The sequence below is a fragment of the Zosterops lateralis genome (assembly GCF_965231275.1).
Source record: "Zosterops lateralis genome assembly, chromosome: 32".
Lineage (NCBI taxonomy): Eukaryota > Metazoa > Chordata > Aves > Passeriformes > Zosteropidae > Zosterops > Zosterops lateralis.
In genome coordinates, this window is record NC_139792.1 from 1,119,188 (window position 1) to 1,139,067 (window position 19,880).

General features: G+C 54.0%; 1 protein-coding gene across 1 annotated transcript in view; it reads left to right on the forward strand.

Moving 5' to 3' along the window:
- The window catches only part of ESPL1 (extra spindle pole bodies like 1, separase), a gene marked incomplete at both ends in the record, with an annotated part of 42,856 nt that overhangs the window by 503 nt on the left and 22,473 nt on the right, over positions 1-19,880 (forward strand). The window contains 16 exons of the mRNA XM_083880983.1: positions 932-1,825; positions 2,714-2,818; positions 4,474-4,594; positions 5,282-5,418; positions 6,268-6,408; positions 6,838-6,920; positions 7,355-7,486; positions 8,897-9,056; positions 9,473-9,578; positions 10,982-11,121; positions 13,606-13,728; positions 15,136-15,196; positions 16,988-17,119; positions 18,027-18,183; positions 18,265-18,367; positions 19,060-19,075. Of these exons, the coding sequence (XP_083737109.1) occupies positions 932-1,825; positions 2,714-2,818; positions 4,474-4,594; positions 5,282-5,418; positions 6,268-6,408; positions 6,838-6,920; positions 7,355-7,486; positions 8,897-9,056; positions 9,473-9,578; positions 10,982-11,121; positions 13,606-13,728; positions 15,136-15,196; positions 16,988-17,119; positions 18,027-18,183; positions 18,265-18,367; positions 19,060-19,075 (2,611 nt within the window). The remainder of the gene's footprint in view (positions 1-931; positions 1,826-2,713; positions 2,819-4,473; positions 4,595-5,281; positions 5,419-6,267; positions 6,409-6,837; positions 6,921-7,354; positions 7,487-8,896; positions 9,057-9,472; positions 9,579-10,981; positions 11,122-13,605; positions 13,729-15,135; positions 15,197-16,987; positions 17,120-18,026; positions 18,184-18,264; positions 18,368-19,059; positions 19,076-19,880) is intronic.

Sequence of the window (19,880 nt, forward strand, 5' to 3'; positions counted from 1 at the left end):
CTCTTGTAACCCCAAATCCCTTTTTTCTCAGGAAACGACCCTCGAGGAGCTTTATCCTGATCCCAAACCCCTTTTTTTACCAGGAAACAACCCCCAAGGAACTAATTTCTGATCCCAAATCCCTCTTTTATCAGGAAATAACCCTCAAGAGTCTCATTTCTGATCCTAAATCCTCTTTTTTGCTCCAGGAAAACCTCCAGGATCCCTCTGCCCATCCCTGCCGTGTCCGGCTGCGATCGTGAATTGCTTTTTACCCTGAAAATGACTCTCAACAGTCTCAGTTTTGTTCCTAAACCCCTCTTATTGCAGGAATTGACTCTCCAGGGTCTCATTTCTGTTCCCAAACTCTCTTTTTTTTCCCCAGGAGACTCTCCAAGCCCCCTGTGTCTCTCAGTCCCGCCGTGCCCAGGGCTGTGACCGCTGCCCTCGGCTGTACCTGGGGAAGATCCAAATCCCTGAGCCCAAATCCCTTTTTTTACCAGGAAAACAACCCTCCAGGGCCTCATTTCTGACCCCAAATCCCTTTTTAACCAGGAAATAACCCCCAAAGGTCTCAGTTCTGATCCTAAATCCTCTTTTTTGCTCCAGGAAAGGCTTTAGAATTTCTATGACCATCCCTGCTGTGTCCGTCTGTGATCGCAAATTGCTCTTTACCCAGGAAATGACTCCCAACAGTCTCAGTTTTGATCCCAAACCCCTTTTTTACCAGGAAACAGCCCCCAAAGGTCTCAGTTCTGATCCCAACTCTCCTTTTCCCCCCCAGGAATCCCTCCAAGCATCCTCAGGCTCTCAGTCCCGCCGTGTCCAGGGCTGTGACCGCGCCCTCCGCGCCTGCGTGGAGCAGCTGGCCCGGCCCGGGGGTCTGCCAGCCCAGGGCTCCCTCCTGCTCAGCCTGGCCCTGGAGGCTTCTCACACCTACCTGAGCCTCCAGGCAGACCCTCCTCACCTTTACCTGGAGAAAATCCTGTTCCACGTGGTGAGGAACGCGGCGGGCTGGGCGGGGAGCCCCACCTGGAGCGCGGCCGAGCTGCTGCGGCAGCGACTGCGGCTTTGCCGACGCCGCGACCGCGACTGGACCAGCATCGCCCGCGGCACTTTCGGGGTTCTCTGGAGAGCTGCAGCCGCTCTGGCCGGTCCTGAGAGGCCTCGTGAGGAAGGCAGGGCTGTGCTGACCGCCAGGATCCGCTCCCTGCGTTTCCTGCTGCTGTTGGAATCTCAGGAAGAACCGTCTCCCAAATCTTTCCACCCTCCTTTCCTCACTTCGCCCACCGCGCTCCACGCCGCCTCTGCCGCCGCTCTTTACCACTCTGAGAGAGCTCCCTGCTCCTTTTTCCTGGCCAAACAGCTCCAAGAATCCCTCCTGGACGCTTTAAAAAATGAGATTTCACAACCACCAAACTTCCAGAGCTCTCTGTGCTTCCTGGAGCTCAGCCTGGAGCGCTGCCGGCACCTCTGCAAAGCCCGGCGGCACCGCGACGCTCTGGAGGCTCTGCACGATTCCAAAGCATTTTTAGGAGCTGGGAATTCTTTGAGAACCCCCCTGGAGCTGCTGGAGGCTGGGATTCACCTCAGCAAAGCTCTGGTTAAAGGCAGGAGTGGTGTTGGAGCTGTGGGTCCTGCTCTGGTTAAAGCAGGGGCGGCGCTGGAGGAGGAATTTTCCGGGAGGATCCTGCGGGTGACGGTGGAAAGTTCCCAGTTTGTGCTGGGGCAGCTCGGGGAGGTGCTCAGGAGGAGCAAAGAGATGCCCCTGGGCCTCCAGGAGCTCCCTGGGGTCTGTGCTTTCTCCCAAGGCCACGGGAAGGTGCTGAGGTTGTTGATGGCACAGGTGAGGAGGGAATTCCATAATTCTGGAATTTTTCAGGGTCATTCTGGGATGATCCCGGTTCTGTCAGCAGCTTCTGGAGGTTGGGGAGTCCCAAATTCCAATTTTCTTCATCTCAGGAGAAGCTCCTGGAGCTCCTGAACTCCTAAATCCCATTTTCCCCCTTTTCCTGGAGCCCAAATCCTGCTTTTTTTATTCTCTCCTGGAGCCCAAATCCTGCATTTATTCTTTGTAGACACCAAATCCCCCTTTTCTCCTTTCCCGGGCCCCAAATCCTCCTTTTTTTCTTTCCTGGACCCCAAATCCCACTTTCCCCATCCTCAGCATCCCCAAATCCCATTTTTTCCATCCTCAACATCCCCAAATCCCATTTTCTCATCCCCAAATCCCATTTTTCCCATTCCCACCATTCCCAAATCCCATTCTCCCATTCCCAAATCCCATTTTTTCCATCCCCATCATCCCCAAATCCCATTTTTCCCATTTTCCCATTCCCAAATCCCATTTTCCCATTCCCAAATCCCATTTTTCCATCCCCAAATCCCATTTTCCCATTCCCAAATCCCATTTTTTCCATCCCCAACATCCCCAACCCAATTTCCCCCATTCCCAAATCCCACTTTCCCCAATTTTTCATCCCCAAATCCCATTTTCCCATTCCCATCATCCCCAAATCCCATTTTCTCATCCCCAAATCCCATTTTTTCCATCCCAAACCTTCCCAAATCCCATTTTTCCATTCCCAAACCCCATTTTCCCATCCCCAAATCCCATTTTTTCCATCCCAAACATCCCCAAATCCCATTTTTCCATCCCCAAATCCCACTTTCCCCATTCCTAGCATCCCCAAATCCCATTTCCCATCCCCAAACCCCATTTTTCCCTGCCCAGGTGCCCCCAGGCTCCCCGAAGGAGCAGCTGGTGTTGAGGCAGTTGCTGTTCCAGGCCCTGCAGCTCTTCTCCAACGCCCTCCACGAGATTTTCCAGCACTGCCAGGTGGAATCCAGGGGTTTGGGGATGGAATTTTGGGATTGGGGCTGCTCTGGGAACCTTTTTTGTGGGATTTGGGGTTGGAATTTTGGGATTGAGGTGCCCTAAGGGGGTTCTGGAAGCTTTTCCCATTGGATTTGGGGCTGAAATTTGGGGATGAAACCGCTCCTGTGGGATTTGGAGTTGGAATTTTGGGGATGAAACCTCTCCTGTGGGATTTGGGGTTGGAATTTTGGGATGAAACCTCTCCTGTGGGATTTGGGGTTGGAATTTGGGGATTGAGGTGCCCTGAAGGGGTTCTGGAAGCTTCTCCTGTGGGATTTGGGGTTGGGATTTTGGGATGGAGCCACTCTGGGGCCTTTTTTGTGGGATTTGGGGTTGGGATTTTGGGGATGAAACCTCTCCTGTTGGATTTGGGGCTGGAAATTGGGGATTGAGGTGCCCTAAGGGGGTTCTGGAATCTTTTCCTGTGGGATTTGGGGCTGGAATTTTGGGGTCGAGGTGTCCTGAGGTTCTGGAAGGTTTTCCCATTGGATTTGGGGCTGGAATTTTGGGATGAAACCTCTCCTGTGGGATTTGGGGTTGGGATTTTGGGATGGGGCTGCTCTGGGCCTTTTTTGAGGGATTTGGGGCTGAAATTTGAGGATGGAGCCTCTCCTGTGGGATTTGGGGTTGGAATTTTGGGATTGAGGAGCCTTGAGGGGGTTCTGGAAGCTTCTCCTGTGGGATTTGGGGTTGGGATTTTTGGGTCGAGGTGTCCTGAGGTTCTGGAAGGTTTTCCCATTGGATTTGGGGTTGGGATTTTGGGATGGAGCCTCTCCTGTGGGATCTGGGGTTGGAATTTGGAGATTGAGGTGCCCTGAAGGGATTCTGGAAGCTTTTCCCGTGGGATTTGGGGCTGAAATTTTGGGGATGGAGCCTCTCCTGTGGGATTTGGGGTTGGGATTTTGGGATGGAGCCACTCTGGGGGCCTTTTTTGTGGGATTTGGGTTGGAATTTGGGGATTGAGGTGCCCTAAGGGGGTTCTGGAAGCTTTTCCTGTGGGATTTGGGGCTGGAATTTGGGGATGAAGCTTCTCCTGTGGGATTTGGGGTTGGAATTTGGGGCTTGAGGTGCCTTGAAAGGGTTTTGGAAGATTTTCCTGTGGGATTTGGGGTTGGAATTTGGGGATGGAACCTCTCCTGTGGGATTTGGGGCTGGAATTTTTGGGTCGAGGTGTCCTGAGGTTCTGGAAGCTTTTCCCATTGGATTTGGGGTTGGAATTTGGGGATTGAGTCACCCTGAAAAGGTTCTGGAAGGTTTTCCCGTGGGATTTGGGGCTGGAATTTTGGGATGGAGCCACTCCTGTGGGATTTGGGGTTGGGATTTTGGGATGGAGCCACTCCTGTGGGATTTGGGGTTGGGATTTTGGGGTGGGGCCTTTTTTGTGGGATTTGGGGCTGAAATTTTGGGATTGAGGTGCCCTGAAGGGATTCTGGAAGCTTTTCCTGTGGGATTTGGGGCTGGAATTTTGGGGTCGAGGTGTCCTGAGGTTCTGGAAGGTTTTCCCATTGGATTTGGGGCTGGAATTTGGGGATGGAGCCTCTCCCTTGGGATTTGGGGCTGGAATTTGGGGTCTGGGGGCTCGGGGAGGGTCCCACTGACCCTCAGTGTCCCCACAGCCCTCGAGGTGGCCGGAGCTGGCCCAGGTGACCTCGAGCTGTGTCCAGAGTGTCACCTGGATGTTGGAGGGGCTGGAGGGGCTGCCCGAGGCCGAGAGGGGCAAATTCCTGGATGTCACTGGTCAGTGCCACCCCCTGAGTGTCCCCAGTGGTCAGTGCCACCCCCTGAGTGTCCCCAGTGGTCAGTGCCACCATGAGGGCTCTGTGTCCCCATCCTGGCTGTCCAGGAGGTCACTCCATGTCCAGGGGGTCACTCTGGATGATGAGGGGTCACTATGGTGTCCCCTCCCTGCCCCATTGGTCACTCTGGTGTCCCCTCTCCGTGTCCCATTGGTCACTCCCTGTCCTGGTGGTCACTCTGGTGTTCTCTCCCTGTCCCGTTGGTCACTCTGGTGTCCCCTCCCCGTGTCCCATTGGTCACTCCCTGTCCCCATTGGTCACTCTGGTGTCCCGTCCCTGTTGGTCACTCCATGTGCCATTGGTCACTCACTGTCCCCGTTGGTCACTCTGGTGTCCCGTCCCTGTTGGTCACTCCATGTGCCATTGGTCACTCACTGTCCCCGTTGGTCACTCTGGTGTCCCGTCCCTGTTGGTCACTCCATGTGCCATTGGTCACTCACTGTCCCCGTTGGTCACTCTGGTGTTCCCTCCCTGTCCCGTGGGTCACTCCTCATCCTGTTGGTCACTGTGTCCTGTTGGTCACTGTGCCCCATTGGTCACTTCGGTGTCCCCTCCGTGTCCCCGTGGGTCACTCCCTGTCCCATTGGTCACTGTGCCCCATTGGTCACTCCGGTCTCTCCGGCCACAGCCGGGGTCACTCTGCGCCTGGGCCAGGCCCTGCAGAGCCGGAACGTTCCGGAAGCGGCCGGAGCCGTGTGTGAGCCCCTGTGCCGGGCACTGCTGGACTGGGACGGCTACGGCTGGACTGGGGTCACCCCTGACAGGGTATGGGGACAGTGGGGACATCAGGGGCACTGGGGGGACACTGGGGACAATAGAGATATTGGGGGGATATTAGGGACAATGGGGACACTGGGGGTGCTGGGGACATTTGGGACAATGGGGACACTGGGGGGACAATGGGGACATCAGGGGCACTGGGGGACAATGGGGACATTGGGAGGACAATGGTGATACTGGGGGCACTGGTGACATTGAGGGCACTGGGGACAATGGGGACATTGGGGGGACTTTGGGGACACTGGGGACGTTGGGGACAATGGGGACACTGGGGGTACTGGGGACAATGGGAACATTGGGGGGACAATGTGAGTAATGGGGACAACTGGGGACACTGGGGACAATGGGGATATTGGGGGGACACTGGGGACATTGTGGACAATGGGGACATCAGGGGCACTGGGGACAATGGAGGGACACTGGGGACATTGAGAGCACTGGGGACATTGAGGGTCCTGGGGACGTTGGGGACATTGAGGGCACTGGGGACAATATTGGGTGGATATTGGGGGTTACTGGGGACAGTGAGGGCACTGGGGATAATGAGGACACTGGGGACATTGGGGGGACAATGGGGATACTGGGGGCACTGGGGAGAATGGGGATATAGGGGACACGGGGGGCACTGGGGACAATGGGGACATTGGGGGGACAATGGGGATATTGGAAGGACATTGGGGGCACTGGGGACAATGGGGGTCCTGAGGACATTTGGGACAATGGGGGCACTGGGGACAGTGGGGGACACTGGGGACATTGGGGTCCCTGGGGGTCCCTGTTCCCCCTGGGGGTCCCTCTGGGGTCCCCATTCCTGACCCCGCTGTCCCCCCGCAGCTCCACAGGTGTTTCCGGCTGCGGGTGGAGAGCTGGCGCTGCCGGGGCCACCCACGGCGGGCACTGGACACCCTGGGACAGTGGCTGCTGGCCCTGGGGACACACTGCCAGCGCCTGGGGACACGGGGACAGCACTTACAGGTACTGGGGACACGTTTCCAGGTATCAGGGACACATTTTTAGGGACTGGGGACACGTTCTCAGGGATTGGGGACACGTTCCCAGCATTCCCAAGTGTCAGGGACACATTTCAAGGTGTCAGAGACACATTCCCAATGTTCCCAGGGGTTGGGGACACGTTCCCAGGGGTTGGGGACACATTCCCACTGTCCCCAGGGGTTGGGGACACATTCCCAGGGGTTGGGGACACGTTCCCACTGTCCCCAGGGGTTGGGGACACATTCCCAGGGGTTGGGGACACATTCCCACTGTCCCCAGGGGTTGGGGACACATTCCCAGGGGTTGGGGACACATTCTCACTGTCCCCAGGGGTTGGGGACACATTCCCAGGGGTTGGGGACACATTCCCACTGTCCCCAGGGGTTGGGGACACATTCTCACTGTCCCCAGGGGTTGGTGGCCGAGCCGGTGGCGCTCTGGGCCAGGATCAAGACAGAGGCGGCCAAACAGGGAGAGGAGGAGCTGAGACTGTGGTGAGGGGACTGGGGGATTTGGGAATGGGGAATTGGGGGTGGAATGGAATGGGGAATTGGGGTTGGGGTGGGGAGGGATAGGGGATTGGGGTTGGAATGGGGAGGGAATGGGAATTGGGGTTGGGATGGGATGGGGAATTGGGGTTGGAATGGGGTGGGATAGGGGATTGGGGTTGGAATGGGAAGGGGGATTGGGGTTGGAATGGGATGGGGAATTGGGATTGGAATGGGATGGGGAATTGGGGTTGGAATGGGATAGGAGGAATGGAATGGGAATTGGGGTTGGAATGGGATGGGGAATTGGGGTTGGAATGGGGTGGGGACATCCGGAGCCCCCTGGGATTGGGGACAGTACAACGTGACTGGATCTCCCTCCCACCCCATAACCCCACCCCACAACCCCCCCATTTCCCTGACCCCAATCCCACCCCCAGGACGCTGCGGGACGCCCTGAAATCCCAATCCCAATCCCAATCCCGGCCCCTGAGCGGGGACACGCTGCTGCTGCTGCTGCTGGCCGAGCTCCAGGCCTACAAATCCCTGCGGGGCCCCACGGGGCCGGAGCGGTACAACGTCCTCTGTGACCTGCTGGGCCTCTGGGACCCCCAGGGAGCCTGGAGGGGCCCCCCGGGGCTGCCCCAGGGAATGGGGGACCCCAAAGGAACGGGGGACCCCAACAGGAGCCTGCCCAGGGCGGTGGCGCTGCTGGAGTTGGGGCAGCTGCTCTGCAGCCAGAGCTTCGCCCCTCACACTGACTGGTGGGTGCTGGGGTCCTCTCCTGTCCTGATCCCAGTCCTCTATCCCAGTCCTCCATTCTGATCCTGATCCCAGTCCTGATCCCAGTCCTCCATCCCAGTCCTGATCCCATTCCCCCATTCCATCCTGATCCCAGTCCTGATCCCATTCCCCTGTCCCATCCGGATTCCATTTCTCCATCCCAGTTCTGATTTAAATCCCAATCCTGATCCCAGTCCTCCATCTCAGTCCTGATCCTGATCCCAATCCTGATTCCATTTCTTCATCCCATTCCTCCATCCCAATCCTGATCTTGACCCCAGTCCTGATCCCAACCTCTCATCCCAGTCCTGATCCCATTCCTCCATCCCAGTCCCGATTCTGATCCAAGTCCTGATCCTATTCCTCCATCCCAATCCCGATCCTGACCCCATTCCCTATCCCAGTCCTGATCCTGATCCCAGTCCTGACCCCATTCCCCCATCCCATCATGATTCTGATCCCAGTCCTGATCCTAGTCCCAATCCCAGTTCTCCATCCCAGTCCTCCATTCTGATCCTGATCCCAGTCCTCCATCCCATTCCTGATCCCAAATCCCCTGTCCAATTCCCTTCTCCCAGATCCCTCATCCCAAATCCTTTATCCCATTCCCGTCATCCCAAATCCCCCATCCCATTCTCTATATCCCATTCCCCCATCCCTCATCCCAAATCCTTTGTCCTATTCCCCTTATCCCAAATCCCCCATCCCAAATCCCTCATCCCATTCCCCCATCCCATTGTCTGTATCCCAAATTCTCCATCCCAAATCTCTCATTCCATTCTCTGTATCCCAAATCCCCCATCCCATTCCCTTCATCCAAAATCCCCAATCCCAAATCCTTTATCCCAAATTCCCCATCCCAAATCCCGTATCCCATCCTCTTATCCCAAATCCCTCATCCCATTCCCTCATCCCATTCCCTTTATCCCAAATCCCTCATTCCATTCTCTGTATCCCAAATCCCCCCATCCCAAATCCCCCCATCCCAAATCCCCCCATCCCAAATCCCCCATCCCAAATCCCCCATCCCAAATTCCTCATTTTATTCTCTCTATCCCAAATCCTTTGTCCCATTCCCTTATCCCAAATCCCCCTTATCCCAAATCCTTTATCCCAAATCCTTCATCCCAAATCCCGGGATTTTTAGGGGTTTGAGGATCAATTCCCAGGATTTTTTAGGAACTCTTTTCCCTCCCCAGCTCAGCCCTGGACGCCCTCCAGGAATCCCTGAAACTCCTGGAATCTCTATCCCGGAATTCCCAGAGCTGGAATTCCCAAATTCGGGATCAGCTGCTGGACGAGCGCGCCCAGGCCCAGCTCTGGCTCCACATCTGCACCCTGGAGACCCTCATGGAAAAGGTTTGGGGGGATTTTCCTGGGATTTGGGGAAAATCCTGGGGGTCCCAAACCCTTCCCAGGGGATTTTCCTGGGATTTTTGGGACCCTCAGATTTCCCAGGGTGGGATTTCCTGGCATTTTGGAGTTCCTCGAGTGTCCCAGACCTTTCCCAGGTTAATTTTTCTGGGATTTTAAGGATTCCAGGAGTTCCCAGGTTGATTTTCCCCGAGATTTTGGGGTTTCCTACCATTCCCAGGTTGATTTTTGGGGATCCCAGGAATTCCCAGGTTGATTTTCTCGGGATTTCGGGAATTCCAGGAGCCCCCAGGTTGATTTTGGGGGATCCCAGGAGTTCCCAGGTTGATTTTGGGGCTCCCAGGACCCCCCAGGCCGTGATTTCCCCGGGATAATTTTGGGAATTCCGTGTCTCCTGGCAGAGCCTGTCCCGGGAGCGCCGCGGGCGCCTCCAGAGCCGGGAACAGCCCCAGCCCGACGGGGAACGGCCCCGGGACGGGACCCCCTGCAGCCCCTGCTCCAGCCTGGGTCAGCATTTCTGGGATAAATGGGGATTCCAGAGGGTCGGGAAGGGGATTTCTGGAGATTTTGGAGGGTCTGGAATGGGGTTTTTGGGATCAGTGGGGAGTTTTTGAGGGTCTGAAATGGGAATTCTGGAGGGTCGGGAAAGGGATTTTTGGGATTAATGGGGATTCCACAGGGTCTGGAATTGGTTTTTGGGGTCAGGGGGAATTCCAGAGGGTCAGGAAGAGGATTTTTGGGATGAATGGGGATTTCGGAGGGTCTGGAATGGGGTTTTTGGGTCAGTGGGAATTCTGGAGGGTCTGGAATGGGGATTTTGGGAACAGGAGCCCCTGCAGCCCCTGCTCACAACAGGGTGAGGATTTTGAGGATAAATGGGGATTCCAGAGGGTCGGGAAGGGGATTTCTGGGGATTTTGGAGGGTCTGGAATGGGGTTTTTGGGATCAGTGGGGATTTTGGAGGGTCCGAAATGGGTTTTTTGGGGGTCAGGGGGAGTTTTGGAGGGTCTGAAATGGGTTTTTTTGGGGCTGGGGGGATTCCGGAGGGTCAGGAAGGGGATTTTTGGGATCAGTGGGGATTTTGGAGGGTCTGGAGTGGGGTTTTTGGGGTCAGGGGGAGTTCCAGAGGGTCTGGAATGGGAATTTTGGGAATGGGACCCCCTGCAGCCCCTGCTCCAGCCTGGGTCAGCATTTCGGGGATTTTTGGGATGGATGGGAATCCTGGAGGGTCTGAAATGGGTTTTTTGGGGTCAGGGGGAGTTCTGGAGGGTCTGGAATGGGTTTTTGGGATGAATGGGAATTCCAGAGGGTCTGAAATGGGAATTCTGGAGGGTCAGGAAAGGGATTTTTGGGATGAGTGGGAGTTCCAGAGGCTCTGGAATGGGGTTTTTGGGATGATTGAGGTCTCTGGAGGATCAGGAATGAGATTTCTGGGATGAGTGGGAATCCTGGAGGGTCTGAAATGGGATTTCTGGAGGGTCGGGAAAGGGATTTTTGGGGTCAGCAGGATTTTTGGAGGGTCTGGAATTGGGTTTTTGGGGTGAGTGGGGATTCTGGAGGGTTGCGAAGAGCCTTTCCAGGATTGGGAAGAGCATTTTTGGAATCCTGGAATGTTGGGAAGAGATTTTTTTTGGAACCTTGATAGATTGAGAAGGGATTTTTTGGGATCCTGGTGGATTGGGAAGAGGATTTTTGGGATCCTGGAATGTTGAGAAGGGATTTTTTGGGATCCTGGTGGATTGAGAAGGGATTTTTTGGGATCTTGGTGGATCAGGAAGAGCCTTTCCACGACCCCCAACAAGAATATATTGGAATTACAAACCCTGGCAGGATGAGAACAACCTCTCCATGATTCTCCCACTTTGGAAACAGCTGATTTTTAATTTTTTTTGTAATTTTTTCCCTCCCAGCTCTGTCCAAACCTTTGGACGAAGCCTTTTCCCTGTGGCAGCAGCTGCTGGAGAATCCAGGAATTCCCAAAATCCGCAGCCCCGAGCAGACCCTGAGCTCCCTGCAGCTCCTGGGGGCTCTCTACAGGATCCAGGGAAAGGTCTGAGACAGGAGGGGAGGGAAAAAAGAGTTTGGGAAGGAGGAGGAAGAGGAAAATGGGATTTGGGATAAAAAAGAGGAAATTTGGGAGAAAAAAGAGGGAGGGAGTTTGGGATGAAGAGAAGGGAGGGAATTTGGGATGAGGAGGAAAAGGGAGGGAGGTTGGGATGAAGAGGGAAAGAATTTGGGATGAGGAAGAGGGAATTTGGGATGAAGAAGAGGAAATTTGGGAGGAAGAAGAGGAAATTTGGGATGAAGAAGAGGAAGTTTGGGATGAGGAAGAGGGAGGGAGTTTGGGAGGAAGAGGGAAAGAATTTGGGATGAAAAAGAGGAAATTTGGGAGGAGGAAGAGGAAATTTGGGAGGAGGAAGAGGAAATTTGGGATGAGGAGGAAGAGGGAGGGAGTTTGGGAGGAAGATGGAAAGAGTTTTGGGATGAGGAAAAGGAAAAGGGATGAAGAAGAGGAAATTTGGGAGAAAGAAGAGGGAGGGAGTTTGGGATGAAGAGGAAGAAGAATTTAGAGATGAGGAGGAAGAGGGAGAGAGTTTAAAATGAAGAGGAAGAGAGTTTGGGATGAGGAGGAAGAGGAAATAGTTTGGAGATGTGGAAGAAGAGGAAGAAGAGAATTTTGGGATGAAGAGGAAGAGGGAGGGAATTTGGGAGGAAGAGGAGGGAGAGGGAGAATTTGGAGATGAGGAGGAAGAAGGAGAGAGTTTAAAATGAAGAGGGAAAGAGTTTGGGATGAGGAGGAAGAGGAGGAAAGAGTTTGGAGATGTGGAAGAAGAGGAAGGAGAAAATTTTGGGATGAGGAGGAAGGGGAAGGAAATTTGGGATGAAGAGGGAAAGAGTTTTGGGATGAGGAAAATGGACGAAGAAGAGGAAATTTGGGAGAAGGAGGAGGGAGTTTGGAATGAGGAGGAAGAAGAAGAAGGAAAGAGTTTGGGATGATGAAGAGGAAGGAGAGAGGTTTGGGATGAAGAAGGAGGGAGTTTGGGATGACGAGGAAGAGAGAGAGAATTTGGGATGAAGATGAAGGAGAGAGTTTGGGACAACGACGACAAAGAAGAAAAGAATTTAAGATGATGAAAAGGAAAGAAAAGACTTTAATGCCACTAAGGAAGAGCAGTGAGGGGTCTCCAATCTCCCAGGATGATTTTGGGATCCCTCAGACTGTTTTTCCCCCTCCCCAGCCCCTGCAGGCCCTGGGCTCTTCCCTCCTGCTGCTGTCGCTGAGCCGCCGCCTCGGGGACAGGCCGGGGACAGGGAGTGCCCTGAGCCAGCTCTGCTGGGCCCTGCTGGGCCTGGGCTGTCCCCAGCAGGCTCAGGTATGTCCTGGGGGATTCCTGAAATCCTGGGGAATTCCTGGAATCCAGGGAGTTCCTGAAATCCTGGGGAGAATTGGGAATTCCTGCCCTGAGCCAGCTCTGCTGGGCCCTGCTGGGCCTGGGCTGTCCCCAGCAGGCTCAGGTATGTCCTGGGGGATTCCTGGAATCCTGGGGAATTCCTGGAATCCAGAGGGTTCCTGAAATCCTGGGAAAATAGCCCAGGAATTCCTGAAATCCTGGGGGTTTCTGGAATCCAGGGGGTTCCTGAAATCCTGGGAAAAGAACCCAGGAATTCCTGAAATCCTGGGGAATTCCTGAAATCCTGGGGAATTCCTGGAATCCTGGGAAAAGAACCCAGGAATTCCTGGAATCCTGGGGGTTCCTGAAATCCTGGGGGATTCCTGGAATCCAGGGGGTTCCTGAAATCCAGGGAAAATAACCCTGGAATTCCTGAAATCCTGGGGAATTCCTGGAATCCTGGGGGTTTCTGGAATCCTGGGGATTTCTGAAATCCTGGGGAATTCCTGGAATCCTGGGGAATTCCTGGAATCCAGGGGGTTCCTGAAATCCTGGGAAAATAACCCTGGAATTCCTGGAATCCTGGGGAATTCCTGGAATCCAGGGAGTTCCCGAAATCCAGGGAGAAATGGGAAATGTCAGCCCAAATCCAGGGAAAATTGGGAATTCCTGAAAGCCAATGAGAATTGAGAACGGTCAGCCCAAATCTGAGAATTCCTGAAATCCAGGGAAATCTGGGAATGTTCTTAAATACAGAAAAAAAATTTGGAGGATGTCCTGAAATCCAGGGAAAATTGGGAATTCCTGAAATCCAGGGAAATCTGGGAATGGTCAGCCCAAATCCAGGAATTCCTGAAATCCAGGGAAAATTGGGAATTCCAGGAATCCCCAAAATCCCGAAAAAAATTATTTTAATGACTTTGTGACACCCTGAGACCTCCCAAAATCCCCAAAATTCCAGGAAAATCCCTTTGGGGTGTGATTTGGGAGGTTCTGCTGCTAATCCAAGCATCCCAAAATCCCAAAAAAATTATTTTAATGACTTTGTGACACTCTGAGACCCCCCAAAATCCCCAAAAAATCCCTGAAAAAACCCTAAGGGTGTGAAATTTAGGATTTTTCTGTCCCTGTGCCATCCCCAGGAGTTCCTGGAGCAGCTGGACTCGTGTCTGGAGGGGCAGGAGGAGCCGGAGGAGCCGCGGCTGCAGCTGCTGCGCCACGGCCACAAACTGCTGCGGAGCCTCCTCTGCTGCCAACAGAGAAAGGTCACGTTTTGGGGGGTTAAATAAAAATAAATTGAGGGTTTGGGGTGGGGGAATGGGATGGAGAAGCCCCTTTTTTTTCTGTTTTTTTCTGATTTTTTTCTGATTTTTTTCTGATTTTTTTCTGAATTTTTCCTGATTTTTTTCTCCATTTTTTTCCCCAGTTTTATTCTCGTTTTCTTTTCCCCATTTTTTCCCCATTTTTTTCTGATTTTTTTCCCATTTTTTTCCCATTTTTTCCCCATTTTTTCCCATTTTTTTCCCATTTTTTCCCATTTTTTTCTGATTTTTTTCCCATTTTTTTCCCATTTTTCCCCATATTTTCCCCATTTTTTTCCCATTTTTTCCCCATTTTTTCCCCATTTTTCCCCATTTTTCCCCATTTTTTCCCATTTTTTCCCCATTTTTTCCCCATTTTTTCCCCATTTTTCCTCATTTTTTCCCATTTTTTCCCATTTTTTTCCCATTTTTTCCCCATTTTTTTTACCATTTTTTTTCCCTTTTTTTTCCCATTTTTTCCCATTTTTTTCCCATTTTTCCCATTTTTTCTAATTTGATTTTATTTTTTTTCCCTTTTCCCGCCCTTTTCTTCCCGCCCTTTTCTTCCCGCCCTTTTCTTCCCGCCCTTTTTCCCCGCCCTTTTTTCCCCGCCCTTTTTTCCCGCCCTTTTTTCCCCGCCCTTTTTTTCCCGCCCTTTTTTTCCCCCCCCCCCAGTTTTTTCCCCACCTTTTTTTTCCCCGATTTTTTTCCCCATTTTCCCCCTTTTTTTTCCTTTTTTTTTTCCTGTTTTTTCTCATTTTTGAGGTTTTTTTCCCCCATATTTTCCCCCATGTTTTTCCCCATATTTTTCCCCAATTTTCCCCCGATTTTCCCCCCTTTTTTTTCCCTGTTTTTTCTCATTTTTGTTTTTTTTCCCCATGTTTTTCCCCATGTTTTTCCCCATATTTTTCCCCCATATTTTTCCCCCATTTTTCCCCCATTTTCCCCCGATTTTTCCCCCATTTTTCCCCCCATTTTCTCCCCCTTTTTTTCCCTTTTTTTTTTCCTGTTTTTTCTCATTTTTTGGGCTTTTTTCCCCCATATTTTTCCCCATATTTTTCCTCATATTTTTCCTCATATTTTTCCTCATATTTTTCCTCATATTTTTCCTCATATTTTTCCTCATATTTTTCCCCCATTTTTCCCCCATTTTTCCCCCATTTTTCCCCCATTTTTCCCCATATTTTTCCCCATATTTTCCCCCATATTTTCCCCCCATATTTTTCCCCCATTTTTCCCCCATTTTTCCCCCATTTTTTTCCATTTTTCCCCCGATTTTTCCCCATATTTTTCCCCATTTCCCCCCTTTTTTTTCCCTTTTTTTTCCCTGTTTTTTCTCATTTTTGGTGCTGTTTATTTTTATTTCCCCAGGTGTCTGAAGCCGTGTCGCTGCTGCTGCAGGCGCTGCAGGAGCCCCAGAGGAGCACCCGGGGCTGGTTCCTGCTGCAGGCCCAGGGGCTGCTGCTGGTGGCCGCGGTGCTGGAGCTGCCCCCGGCGCTGCTGCCGGCCCCGCTCCGGGACAGGCTGCGGGGACACGGTGGGTTTGGGGTCAGGGTTTAGGGGTTTGGGGTCAGGGTTTAGGGGTTTGGGGTCAGGGTTTAGGGGTTTGGGGCTGGAGCTGCCCCCGGCGCTGCTGCCGGCCCCGCTCCGGGACAGGCTCCGGGGACACGGTGGGTTTGGGGTCTGCAGGGGGGTTTGGGGTCAGGGTTTAGGGGTTTGGGGTCAGGGTTTAGGGGTTTGGGGCTGGAGCTGCCCCCGGCGCTGCTGCCGGCCCCGCTCCGGGACAGACTGCGGGGATATGGTGAGTTTGGGGGGGTTTGGGGTCAGGGTTTAGGGGTTTGGGGTCAGGGTTTAGGGGTTTGGGGCTGGAGCTGCCCCCGGCGCTGCTGCCGGCCCCGCTCCGGGACAGACTGCAGGGATATGGTGGGTTTGGGGGGGTTTGGGGTCAGGGTTTAGGGGTTTGGGGTCTGCAGGGGGGTTTGGGGTCAGGATTTAGGGGTTTGGGGTCAGGGTTTAAGGGTTTGGGGCTGGAGTTGCCCCCGGCGCTGCTGCCGGCCCCGCTCCGGGACAGACTGCGGGGACACGGTGGGTTTGGGGTCTGCAGGGGGGTTTGGGGTCTGCAGGGGGGTTTGGGGTCAGGGTTTAGGGGTTTGGGGTCAGGGTTTAGGGGTTTGGGGTCTGCAGGGGGGTTTGGGGTCAGGGTTTAGGGGTTTGGGGTCAGGGTTTAGGGGTTTGGGGTCTGCAGAGGGGTTTAGGATGGGCATGGAGGAGTTTGGGATGACCAGGGGGGATTTGGGGTCAGCAGGAAGGGGTTTGGAGGCAGCACGGAAAGTTTGGGGTCTGCAGGGAGGGTTTGGGATGAGCAGGAGGAGTTTGGGATGGAGAAGAAGGAGGGGATGGGGTTTGGGATGAACAGGGAAGGGTTTGGGGTCAGTGCAGAGGGTTTGGGGTCAGTGCAGAGGGGTTTGGGATGAACAGGGAAGGGTTTGGGGTCAGTGCAGAGGGTTTGGGGTCAGTGCAGAGGGGTTTGGGATGAACAGGGAAGGGTTTGGGGTCAGTGCAGAGGGTTTGGGGTCAGCAGGGAGGGTTTGGGATGAACAGGAAGGGTTTGGGGTCAGTGCAGAGGGGTTTGGGGTCAGCAGGGAGGGTTTGGGGTCAGCAGGGAGGGTTTGGGATGAACAGGAAGGGTTTGGGGTCAGTGCAGAGGGGTTTGGGGTCAGCAGGGAGGGTTTGGGGTCTGCAGGGAGGGTTTGGGGTCAGCAGGGAGGGTTTGGGATGAACAGGGAGGGTTTGGGGTCAGCAGGGAGGGTTTGGGATGAACAGGGAGGGTTTGGGGTCAGCAGGGAGGGTTTGGGATGAACAGGGAAGGGTTTGGGGTCAGTGCAGAGGGTTTGGGATCAGCAGGGAGGGTTTGGGATGAACAGGAAGGGTTTGGGGTCAGCAGGGAGGGTTTGGGGTCTGCAGGGAGGGTTTGGGGTCTGCAGGGAGGGTTTGGGATGAACAGGGAAGGGTTTGGGGTCAGTGCAGAGGGGTTTGGGGAGGAGGATGAGAATTTGGGATAAGAAGGAGTTTAGAGAGGAGAAGGAAAAAGAGATTTAGGAAAAAGAGGAAGGATGAAATCAAAGCTTTGCTGCGAGGATGATGATGATGGGGATGGGGATGATCTGGGAGCATCCCAGTGACCCCCCAGGCCAGTCCCAGCTGTGACCCCAGTGAATTCCAGGCTGGAACAGCCCCAAGGTGGCCCTGCTGGAGGCACAGAAACTGCTGCGGAGTGTCCTGGTGTCCCTGATGGGCAGTGACATCCTGGGGACGGCCAGGAGTGTCCCCCCTGAGGAGCCCAGCACCGACTGTGGTATGGGAATGGGATTGGGGTTGGGATTGGGGTCCCTGGATTGGGATTGGGGTCCCTGAGATTGGTAATGGGGTCCCTCAGGGATGGGATTGGGGTCCCTGGGATGGAATTGGGGTCCCTGGGATTGGGATTGGGGTCCCTGGAATGGGATTGGGGTCCCTGAGATTGGTAATGGGGTCCCTGGGAGGGACTGGGGTCCCTCAGGGATGGGATTGGGGTCCCTGGGAGGGACTGGGGTCCCTCAGGGATGGGATTGGGGTCCCTGGGATTGGGATTGGGGTCCCTGGGATGGGATTGGGGTCCCTGGGATGGGATCGGGGTCCCTGGGATTGGGATTGGGGTCTCTGGGATGGGATTGGGGTCCCTGAGATTGGTAATGGGGTCCCTGGGATGGGATTGGGGTCCCTGGGATTGGGATTGGGGTCCCTGGGATTGGGATTGGGGTCCCTGGAATGGGATTGGGGTCCCTGGGATGGAATTGGGGTCCCTGGGATTGGTATTGGGGTCTCTGGGAGGGGCTGGGGTCCCTCAGGAATGGGATCTCTTGGAATGAGCTGATGAAGGTCCAGGAACCTCAGGAATGGCTCCATGTCCCTGGGACCCCTCCCCATCCCAAACCCTGGGACCCCTCCCCATCCCACATCCCTAGAGCCTCTCCCAGTATTCCCAGTGTCCCCAGTGTGTCCCCAGTGTGTCCCCAGACCCTCTCCCAGTATTCCCAGTGTCCCCATTGTGTCCCCATAGCCCCATCCCAGTGTCCCCAGTGTGTCCCCAGACCCTCTCCCAGTATTCCCAGTATTCCCAGTGTCCCCATTGTGTCCCCAGACCCTCTCCCAGTATTCCCAGTGTCCCCATTGTGTCCCCAGACCCTCTCCCAGTATTCCCAGTGTCCCCATTGTGTCCCCAGGCCCGGCCCTGGTGCACAAGTGGCAGGTGCTGGGGGACACCCTGAGCTGCTGCCAACGACTGGTCACTCTGCTGGGTCACTGCGAGGTCACCTGCAGGGCCAGGGCCTTCTGCACCGAGGGGCTGACCCTGGCCGGACACCTGCAGGCTGCTCGATGGTCAGTCTGGGGTCATTGGGGTCACTGGGGGCATTGGGGGCATTGGGGTCATTGGGACTGACCCTGGCCGGACACCTGCAGGCTGCTCGATGGTCAGTCAGGGGTCACTGGGGTCATTGGGGGCATTGGGGTCACTGGGGTCATTGGGACTGACCCTGGCCGGACACCTGCAGGCCACACGATGGTCAGTCAGGGGTCACTGGGGTCATTGGGGGCATTGGGGTCACTGGGGGCATTGGGGTCATTGGGACTGACCCTGGCCGGACACCTGCAGGCCACACGATGGTCAGTCAGGGGTCACTGGGGTCAGTGGTGTCACTGGGGTCATAGGGGGACATTTTTTCCCCCATTTTTCCCCCCATTTTCCCCCTTTTTTTTTTCTCTTCCTTTTTTTCCCCCATTGTATTCCTATTTTTTCCCCATTATATTTCCATTTTTTCCCCCATATTTCCCCATTATTTATTTCCCCATTATTTATTTCCCCATTATTTATTTCCCCATTATTTTTTCCCCATTATTTTTTTCCCTTTTTTTCCCCATTATTTCCCCCCCATTATTTCCCCCCCATTATTTTCCCCCCATTATTTTCCCCCCATTTTATTCCCCCATTATTTTCCCCCCATTATTTTCCCCCCATTATTTTCCCCCCATTATTTTCCCCCCATTATTTTCCCCCCATTATTTTCCCCCCATTATTTTCCCCCCATTATTTTCCCCACTATATTCCCCATTTTTTCACCATTATTTTCCCATTTTTTCACCATTATTTTCCCCATTTTTTTTCCATTATATTCCCATTTTTTCACCATTATTTTCCCATTATTTTCCCCATTATTTCCCCATTATATTCTCATTTTTTCCCCATTTTCCCCTTAGGTGCACATGTTTCCTGGTGCTGCAGGCCCAGCTGGAGCTGCAGCAGGGGGAGCTGGAGCTGAGCCAGTCCCACCTCCAGCACGCCCAGTTCCTGCTCCAGCCCCAAACTGGTGAGCACTGGGAGGGGGAAAACCAGTCTGGGAATGGGGGAAAACCAGTTTGGGACTGGGAAAATCCCAGTCTGGGACTGGAGAAATCCTCTTTCCCATCCCAGACCCCAAACCCTCCCTGATTTCCCATCCCAGACCCCAAACTCTCCCTGATTTCCCATCCCAGACCCCAAACCCTCCCTGATTTCTCATTCCAGACCCCAAACCCTCCCAGATTTCCCAAACCCTCCCTGATTTCTCATTCCAGACCCCAAACTCTCCCCGATTTCCCCTTCCAAACCCCAAACCCTCCCTGATTTCTTGTTCCAGACCCCAAACCCTCCCAGATTTCCCAAACCCTCCCTGTTTTCTTGTTCCAAACCCCCCTGATTTCCCCCTCCAGACTCCAAACTCTCCCTGATTTCCCATTCCAAACCCCAAACTCTCCCTGTTTTCCCCTCCAGACCCCAAACCCTCCCTGATTTCCCAAACCCTCCCTGATTTCTTCTTCCAGACCCCAAACTCTCCCTGTTTTCTCCCCTCCAGACCCCAAACCCTCCCTGATTTCCCAAACCCTCCCAGATTTCCCAAACTCTCCCTGTTTTCCCCTCCAGACCCCAAACCCCGTCGGGACCCTCCTCGCCGAGCCACATTCCTGCTCCACAAGTTCCACCCATCCCAAAGAAACCCCCTGGAGTCTCATCCTGACCCCAATCCCGACCCCAACCCCAC